This window comes from Piliocolobus tephrosceles, chromosome 13, assembly GCF_002776525.5.
Source record: "Piliocolobus tephrosceles isolate RC106 chromosome 13, ASM277652v3, whole genome shotgun sequence".
In the NCBI taxonomy this organism is placed as follows: Eukaryota; Metazoa; Chordata; class Mammalia; order Primates; family Cercopithecidae; genus Piliocolobus; species Piliocolobus tephrosceles.
Genome location: NC_045446.1, coordinates 844454 through 854212, shown reverse-complemented (window position 1 = coordinate 854212; position 9759 = coordinate 844454). Strand labels below are relative to the sequence as shown.

General features: G+C 59.5%; 1 protein-coding gene and 1 long non-coding RNA gene across 2 annotated transcripts in view; one reads left to right on the top strand and one right to left on the bottom strand.

Annotated features, from left to right (window-relative positions):
* MUC6 (mucin 6, oligomeric mucus/gel-forming) overlaps positions 1 to 6628 on the top strand; it is a 30480-nt gene extending 23852 nt beyond the window's left edge. Inside the window, exons 34-36 of the mRNA XM_026447313.1 lie at positions 2093 to 3688; positions 5455 to 5557; positions 5836 to 6628. Of these exons, the coding sequence (XP_026303098.1) occupies positions 2093 to 3688; positions 5455 to 5557; positions 5836 to 6013 (1877 nt within the window). The 3' untranslated portion in view covers positions 6014 to 6628. The remainder of the gene's footprint in view (positions 1 to 2092; positions 3689 to 5454; positions 5558 to 5835) is intronic.
* A 599-nt stretch (positions 6629 to 7227) lies between these two features.
* On the bottom strand, positions 7228 to 9637 carry LOC113219751. Its single transcript, XR_003306729.2, has 2 exons — positions 9468 to 9637; positions 7228 to 8865 (listed from the first exon to the last, which is right to left on the bottom strand). It is a non-coding gene; the product is annotated as an uncharacterized LOC113219751 (long non-coding RNA).
* Between the last annotated feature and the right edge of the window lie 122 nt (positions 9638 to 9759).

Sequence of the window (9759 nt, the reverse complement as noted above, 5' to 3'; positions counted from 1 at the left end):
GCCACCAGCAGCAGGCTACCCACACCCTTCACCACACACTCCCCACCAACAGAGAGTAGTCCTGTCTCTTCCACAGGTCCTATCACTGCAACATCCTTCCAGACCACCACTACCTATCCAACACCATCACATCCTCAGACCACACTTCCCACTCACGTTCCACCTCTCTCCACCTCCTTGGTGACTCCAACTACTCACACTGTCATCACTCCTACCCACGCACAGATGTCCTCTTCTACCTCCATCCACTCAGTGCCAATAAGCACCATTCCTCCACCGACAACAGTCAAGATCACAGGGTCCACCCACATAGCCCCACCAACGACAGCAACCACCAGTGGGAATAGCCAAGCCCACAGCTCATTCAGCACAGCCAAAATCTCTACACCTGTACATTCACACACTTCCTCCACACACCATCCTGAAGTCACCCTAACTTCTACCATCATCACCCCCAATCCCACCAGTACAGGAACTGACACCCCTGTGGCCCACACCACCTTGGTCACCAGCAGCGAGCCACCTACACCTTTCACCACACACTCCTCACCTACAGAGAGCACTCCCGTCTCCTCCACAGGTACAATGACTGCAATATCGTTCAAGACCACCATTACCTATCCAACCCGATCACACCCTCAGACCATACTTCCCACTCACGGTCCACCTTTCTCCACCTCCTTGGTGACTCCAACTACTCACACAGTCATCACCCCTACCCATGCACAGAGGTCCACTTCTACCTCCATCCACTCAAAGCCAACTGGCACCATTCCTCCATCGACAACGGTCAAAGCCACAGGGTCCACTCACACAGCCCCACCAATGACGGTGACCACCAGTGGGACCAGCCAAGCACACAGCTCATTTAGCACAGCCAAAACCTCTACACCCCCACATTCACACACTTCCTCCACACACCATCCTGAAGTCACCCCAACTTCTACCACCATCACCCCCAATCCCACCAGTACAGGAACCAGCACCCCTGTGGCCCACACCACCTCAGCCACCAGCAGCAGGCTACCCACACCCTTCACCACACACTCCCCACCAACAGAGAGTAGTCCTGTCCCTTCCACAAGTCCTATCACTGCAACATCCTTCCAGACTACCACTACCTATCCAACACCATCACAGCCTCAGACCACACTTCCCACTCACGTTCCACCTTTCTCCACCTCCTTGGTGACTCCAACTACTCACACAGTCATCACACCTACCCAAACACAGATGTCCACTTCTGCTTCCATCCATTCAATGCCAACAGCCACCATTTCTCTACCGACAACAGTCAAGGCCACAGCGTCCACCCACACAGCCCCACCAATTACGGCAACCACCAGTGGGACCAGCCAAGCCCTGAGCTCATTCAGCACAGCCAAAACTTCAACATCCCTACATTCACACACTTCTTCCATACACCATCCTGAAGTCACCCCAACTTCTACCACCATCACCTCCAATCCCACCAGTACAGGAACCGGCACCCCTGTGGCCCATACCACCTCGGCCACCAGCAGCAGGCTACCCACAACCTTCACCACACACTCCCCACCTACAGAGAGCAGTCCCGTCTCTTCCACAGGTCCTATGACTGCAATATCATTCAAGACCACCATTACCTATCCAACCCCATCACACCCTCAGACCACACTTCTCACTCATGGTCCATCTTTCTCCACCTCCTTGGTGACTCCAACTACTCACACAATCATCACGTCTACCCACGCGCAGATGTCCACTTCCTCCTCCATCCACTCAGTGCCAATAGGCACCATTCCTCCACCGACAACGATCAAGGTCACAGGGTCCACCCACACAGCCCCACCAATGACAACAACCACCAACGGGAACAGCCAAGCCCACAGTTCATTCAGCACAGCCAAAACCTCTACACCCCTACATTCACACACTTCTTCCACACAGCATCCTAAAGTCACCCCAACTTCTACCACCATCACCCCCAATCCCACCAGTACAGGAACCGGCACCCCTGTGGCCCACACCACCTTGGCCACCAGCAGCAGGCTATCCACAATCTTCACCACCCACTCCCCACCTACGGGGAGCAGTCCCGTCTCTTCCACAGGTCGTATGACTGCAACATCCTTCCAGACCACCACTACCTATCCAACCCCATCACACCCTCAGACCACACTTCCCACTCACGTTCCACCTTTCTCCACCTCCTTGGTGACTCCAACTACTCACACAGTCATCACACCTACCCAAACACAGATGTCCACTTCTGCCTCCATCCATTCAATGCCAACAGGCACCATTTCTCCACCGACAATAGTTGAGGCCACAGGGTCCACCCACACAGCCCCACCAATGACGGCCACCACAAGTGGGACCAGCCAAGCCCTGAGCTCATTCAGCACAGCCAAAACCTCTACATCCCTACATTCACACTCTTCCTCCACACACCATCCTGAAGTCACCCCAACTTCTACCACCATCACCCCCAACCCCACAACTACAGGAACCGGCACCCCTGTGGCCCACACCACCTCGGCCACCAGCAGCAGGCTACCCACACCCTTCACCACACACTCCCCACCTACGGGGAGCAATCCCGTCTCTTCCACAGGTCCTATGACTGCAACATCCTTCCAGAGCACCACTACCTATCCAACACCATCACACCCTCAGACCACACTTCCCACTCACGTTCCACCTTTCTCCACCTCCTTGGTGACTCCAACTACTCACATAGTCATCACTCCTACCCACCCGCAGATGTCCACTTTCTCCTCCATCCCTTCAATGCCAACAGGCACCATTTCTCCATCGACAACGGTCAAGGCCACAGGGTCCACGCACACAGCCCCACCAATGATAGTGACTACCAGCGGGACCAGCCAAGCCCACAGCTCATTCAGCACAACCACAGCCTCTTCTTCCTTCTTATCTTCCTCCTCGTGGCGGCCCCAGAACTCTAGCTCAAGGCCACCGTCACCACCTTCTGCCACCACACAATTCCCCAACTTGAGTTCTGCAACCACTCCTGTTTCTACAACTAATCAGCTGTCCTCCTCATTTTCTCCCACTCCTTCTGCCCAGTCTTCTGTTTCTTCTCATGTACCCTCCTCCCACTCCTCTCCCCAGACTTCATCTTCAGCTGGTACATCTTCCTCTGTCGTGTCCGCCCCCGTGCACTCCACTACCCTGAGCTCAAGCTCACACTCGTTCTTCACTCATCCCATGACTGCATCAGGGTCTGCATCTCCTCTTTTTCCTTCTTCTCCAGCTGCCTCTACCACCATTAGGGCCTCTCTCCCCCACACTATCTCCTCTCCTTTCACCCTCTCTGCTCTACTCCCCATATCCACTCTTACTGTGTCTCCCACCCCATCCAGTCACCCAGCCTCCAGCACCACTGCATTTCTGTCCACGCCCAGGACCACGGCCAGCACCCACGCCGGCCCTGCCTTTTCCTCTCAGTCCACCACCTCGCGGTCCACTTCTCTCACCACCCGAGTTCCCACGTCAGGCTTTGTGTCACTCACCTGGGGGGTGACGGGTATCCCCAGCTCTCCAGTCACCAACCTTACCACCAGGCACCCTGGTCTCACCTCACTGCCTACCACGCAGTTCCTGACCAGCTCCCTCACTGCACACGGAAGCGCCCCTGCTTCTGCCCCGGTATCTTCTCTCGGGACACCTACGCCCACCTCACCTGGTAAGTGGCATCTCTGTGACCCTCCTACTGGCCTCACCTCTGTGCTCGTGACTCCCAGGCAGCCACTGCTTCAGTTTACCCCTCATGGTCCTATGATCCCAGGACCACATGCCTGTTCCCCACCTTCCCTACACACCTGATGGGTTTTTCCCCTCTCCTCTCTTGGGCACCCTCTATGCCAACGCTTTCTTGGCCAAGCAAGTGCCCAGCCTCCCCGTTGGCCCTACCCCAGCTAACCTTGACCTTTCCCTGCACTGGCTCACTCATGCCCTGGTCACTGCTGCACTCCTGGCCTCCCCTCAGAGTGATACCTGCCAAAAGCCTTCCCCGGCTGCCCCTTTGGGTGCTCAGAGGATGTCAGGGCTGGCCGGACCCCAGGGTTCAAGCAGCACAGCCCTTCCTCCAAGTGCAGAAGGAGACATAAAAGTCCGGCACAGCCCCTGCCTCGCCCCGAAGGACCTGCTGACGGTGAAGCTGGACCTGGCAACCAGGGCGCCTGCTCCTTGGTACTCATGCCAATTCTCTGGGCCACGGCTCTTCCCAGCCTCCACTTGGTCTCATGCCTATGAGCGAGTCCACTGCTCCCCAGGCCATGGGACGCCTGGAGACAGAACACGCCCCAGGCCTCGTCCGTGTCCACCTAACCTCACGTTCCAGGGATGTCCCTCCCTTCCCTCCTGGGTGTTCCTCTCACAGCAACCACCCAGGGACTGGGTCCCTCACATGCATCGACCTCCACCAGGTGGCAACGCCACGGTTGGCTTCGTGGTCTCTCACGTGGGTAGCAGCTCGTTGCTGCAGGCTGAGGGAATCTCGGTTTGGGTCCCTCCCTGAGACCAGGACTTGGGTGCAAGCTGTAACTGGGGAGGTGACCCCAAGAAGCAGAGGTGAGGGAGCAGGAACCATCTGGGAGGGGAGGGCAGCTAGGGACGGCAGGGCCTGTGGAGGCACATATAGTCCTGCCCTCTCCTGGAGAAAGCTCTCTGTAGCGGGCAGGTAGGTTCCAGGCGACCTGTCTTCTCTGTGGCCAGGAAATGAAGCTGGGCACAGCCAGGGGAGGGCACACAGGCAGCAGAGTCCAGTCTTTACCCCAGGACTCCTTCTCCACTTTTAAACCCATGCTCCGCAGTGGCGGTTTCTAATGCCGATGCTGCCACTGCCTGCATCAGTCCACCCTGTTCCGTGCTGCCTGCCACATGCCCAGGCCTCTCACTGAGGCTGGCTGTCTGGGCCTTCCACACGGGTCCCTACCCCGCCCCTTCCAGGAGCCCAGACCACGGGGCCTGCTCCACTTCCCTGCTCCCCAGCTGGGGCACATGGAGCTCCCACGACACCATCTGTCCCCCTCTCTGGCGTCACTGACACGGTGTCCTCAGCCCCCCTGCAGGTCCTGGGTCCGGCCAACCAGGGATACCCATGCCCACAGGTCGGTGTCGAGGCCTGGGGTGGGGCATGAGGGAATCTGGGGCCCAGGGATGGCTCACACAGGCCCAGGGATCAGTATCTGCTGAGTCCACTGAGAAAATTCTCTACCTTGATGGACTCCAGCAGAGCGACTTTGAGGGGAAAAAACAAACTAGGATGCTGCTGGCCTTTGCCTTTGGGTATGGCTGAGGTCTGAGCTCTGTGGGGCTCCACAAGGGAAGACCACACCTTGGGCAGGAGAGTCCAGAGACAGGTGGGGACCCCGTTCTCTAGCCAGGGCTTCCCTCCCTCCTCGCTCCATGTCCACCCTGAGCGCTGCTGACCGTCCACTCGGCTCCCAGGGGTCTGCAGCGTGCAGGAGCGGCAGGAGGAGATCACATTCAAGGGGTGCATGGCGAACGTGACAGTAACCCGCTGTGAGGGCACCTGCATTTCTGCCGCTAGGTGAGTCCACAGGCGGGAGGCCTGCCCCATGTCCAGCAAGGTGCTCACAACCCCACCTCAGAGAGGCACCAGGGCAGGTTCGGGCTCCCCACCCAGGTGCCTGCTGCCCCGTCAGGTTAGCCACCCTGCGCTCCATCTGCCCAACACTGGCCTTGCCCCCTGTGAGCCGGGAGCTCAGCGGGGAGGTCCAGGCCTCTGTGGAGCAGCTGCCCTGGGGAGGGAGGGGCCTCATGCCCCTGCAGCAGCCATGACCCTGCTCTGTCTTGGCTTCTCGGCAGTTTCAACACCACCACCCAGCAGATGGACGCCCACTGCGGCTGCTGCCGCCCCCTCCACTCCCATGAGCAGCAGCTGGAGCTGCCCTGCCCAGACCCCAGCGCGCCTGGCCGGTGGCTCGTACTCACCCTGCAGGTGTTCAGCCGCTGCGAGTGCAGCTCTGTGGCCTGTGGAGACTAGCAGGGTCGCCGCCTGCTCTCCTGGGGCTGAAGGACTGCAGATGACGGACAGGACAAACACCCACCGGCCCCCTTCCCACTTGTGCCAGCAGCTGCTTTCCTGGTCACCAGGCCTGGCCCCCAAATGCCCCCGGTCGTGGCTCACCTGGGGCACCAGTGGGAGAGGGGCTGCCAAGCAGAGGCCCAGACCACCACACCCCTGCAGACCCTGAGCCAGCAGAGAGGGACTGAGGCAGGCAGTGGCCACGGACCCTCCCAGGCACACAGGGCACTCCCGACCACCCGTCTGCCATCCAACACCTCCGAGCCCTTGAACTTGGCCCCAGCCCTGCTGGGCCCAGAACCCTGCAGATGAGGCCAGAGCAGGCGCTGGACCAGACCCGTCGGGACCTGTGCTGAGATGGGGGCAAGAGGCCCAGGCAACCACCAACACAGAGAAGAGGAGCTCCCCAGAGTCAGGGAGGGCACAGGGTGGCAGCGAGGGCAGGGCAGCCACCCCCACTCCCAGCCAGGCAGAAGGCCCCCACCAGCACCACACCTGTCCCCAGCAGCTTGACCTCGGGAGAGGGCGTCACCCGGCCAGAGACTCCAAATAAACTGGTTCTTGTCAAGGCACAGAGGCTGGTCCCCGAGCACTTGAGCGCTGCTTTTGCCTCTCCCCAGTCCCTTAGACATTAGGCACCCGACCCACACCTGCACCCTGTGGGCCCCTGGGATGTGAGGTTGGGCGGGGCTGCCCCCTGGAGGGTCAGGGCTAGGAAAAGAAGCTGCCTCTGGCTTTGGCCCCCTGCCCTCCCTCCAACAGGACTGTCCCATCTCTGGCGAAGCCCACCGTCCTCCAGGGGCCACCCCCATCTGCCCGAGAGCCCCTTCTGTAGTCAGATCAACAGGAGGATCCCCCACGGAGCCTCCTCGTACCCACGTGGTTTGGCAGGCCCGTTCCCCAGGAAGGAGCCCTGGGCTGCACCCCAACACACTGTACAGCAGGGAGCCCTGAAGCCAGGCTGGAGGGGTTCCCGCATGACCTGAGTCCCAGAAAATTCCACCATACACCCAGAATCAAACTGGCAGAGCAAAGGGCAGGTCACTTTCTGATGCCAACTGCCTGTGAGCCCACAGGCCAGGGACCTTGGGGTCTGTGCCTCCCACGGCCCCCGGGGAGCTATAAGGATTACATGGGATGCTTTCCCCCCAAAGAAAGCGCACGATCTGGGGTGCTGTTCTAGCCTTTATTTTTCTTTGACGAGGAGTGCCACACTGAGGGTCCCCCTGCAGCCACACAGGGAAGCGGTACCTCGGGGAGCGGCCTTTCCTCTGATGGCAGGAGGGGTCAAGGGACGTAGGAGATCCACGGCAGCACACGCAGCCGGCAGGCGCAGCACACGGGCAGAGCACTGCCCAGCAGCTGGAACACAAGAATGAGGGCCACACCACCCAGCTGCAGCACAAGCCCAGCGCGGCGTGTCATGACACCTGGCACCACCAGACCCAGAATGGCCAGCGCGAGAGGCACATGCCACCAACATGGCTATCCTGTGATCAAAGTCCGACACGCCGGAAGGAGAGCCACAGACATCGTGGGCTGCACACACTGCAGGGGAGCTGTGGAGACCTGATGGGTCCGTGAGCCCCTGCAGCTGCCCGAGAGACCTGCAGAGCAGGTGGCTGAGGGCCAGGCTCAAGCACATGTGGCCACCCACCCTGCCTCCACAGCATGTCAGGAAGCCGGAACCCGTGCTGGGTGTGTTTAGGACAAACAAGGCCACCGTCCTGGGGACAGAGCACAGGGCCCTAGCCTTGGCTCCTAGGCCAGCCCTACTCTCTCGCCTCTCAGGTGTCAGACGTGCAGCCTGGGTGCTGAGTCCAGACGACAGGTGAGACACAAGCCGCAGGTGGCACTCAGCGTGTGGCCAATGGCCCCTTCACTTCCTGACCTCTACACAGAGGCTTCCCTCCTCCACAGCCCCTCCAGGGACGACTGGACAGGACCAGTGGAAGGACTCAAGCCTACACCGTGGCCTGGGGACACCCACTCCTGACAGGAGAGAGACGAGCACACCTGAGTCTGCGCCACCAGCCCACGCTTTACTCTGGAGTCCTGGGGACCCCGTGGGGCCGGCAGGACACTCCTTCCCTGGCTGCACATCTAAGGCCTCGGGGACTGCAGGAGCATAACAGACGCCCTCCACAAACAGGAGCTGGGAAAACAATGACATCCAGCCAGGACACGTGGTTTTGCCAGAAGTCATTACAAATACAAATGCTTCTAAAGTCTAGATTAAAATCCTGCCTGGGAAAACTGTCCAGCTGGGACAGCAGCAAAACCAGGGGCGGCCGTGCTCCTCCCAAGGGCCCAGGACGATGCCAGGTGTGCAGCCACCAGAACAGCCACACACCAAGGCTCAGCCCACGCCACATGTAGCGGCACTGCTGCTCCCAGAGGCTCCGAGGCAGGGTGGGCGGCAGCACGGGCCATCTCAGTGACACTCCCACAAACGCCACGTTCACGCCAACTTCTAATTTCCCTTTAATTTGTAGATTTAACCACAGAACTGTCTTGATTTTTATAAAAACTGATCCCAAGATCCACCTTCTGCCGTGGCTGCCGCAGTCCAGGCTGAGCTTTTCTTCCTGAGCCACACACATGTGTTCCTGTCCAGCCCAAAGGGGAGAGGTCTGGGGCAGCGGGGGTGCTCATCGCAGGATGGCCACGAAGACAAACGGCACAGACGAAGACAACGCGAGACACACGAGCCTGGTCCTCCATCCTCAAGACTAAAACTGCGCTGACAGCAATTCACATAATCTCTGAGAAACGGCTTCCTTACTCGTCCGCAGCGTGAGCCGGTACATCTGAAACGGAGAGCACAGCGGGTCAGCGGGCGTGCCAAGGCTCACACAGCCCTTGGGTCCAGGACCCGCCATGCAGAACCCTGTGGGCCACGCCCAGGGACCGCTCTCTGGAGGCACCCACAGCTCGGCAGAGGCCTGAGCACCACACACACTGTCAGCATGAAAACTGAGGGCTGGCATGGGAGCGCCTGGCACCTCGTACATAGCTGGCAGGAGTGTGAAGTGGCACAGCTTCTTGTAGCGCTAACCACACACAGGCCCTGGGCAGCAGCGGCATTCCTGGGTGCCGCCTGAGTGAAACGGAGACAGGTGTCCATCGACAGAATGGGACGTGGCAAGAAGGAACAACGCAGTGACAGAGAGGAACAGCTGGGAGAGCCACAGCCCAGGGCCAGGCTGCTCTGTGGCGGGACGATGCTCCAGGTGGCCAGCTGTGGGGAGGCTGGGACGCAAACAGGTATTGACAGGGTGGTGGTTAAACGGGCACGCAACATCTGTCAAAACTGACCGAACTGCACTAAAGAGCTACACATCTCACCATGTACATTGTGCCAGAATAAAAAGCAACTCAAGTGTGTTCAGCCATTTCCTGAGGGCCTGACCTGGGCTTGCAGGTTCGGCTCCAGGCGTAGCAGGCATCCGATCTGGGTGGTTTTCGTGTGGATGATTCCAGCTCCCACGAAATTCGCAGGATTAGGATCAACTTCTTCAAGAAGTGCAGAACCAAACCCAATGATCTGTCCAAAGAAACAGGAGAATGATGATCCTGGAGCTGGGTCACAGGCAGCACGTCCCCCAGGGCCGTCCCTCCAGACCCTGGCGCTGGGTCGCGGGCAGCACGTCCCCCGGGGCCGTCCCTCCAGACCCTGGCGCTGGGTTGCGGGCAACGTGTCC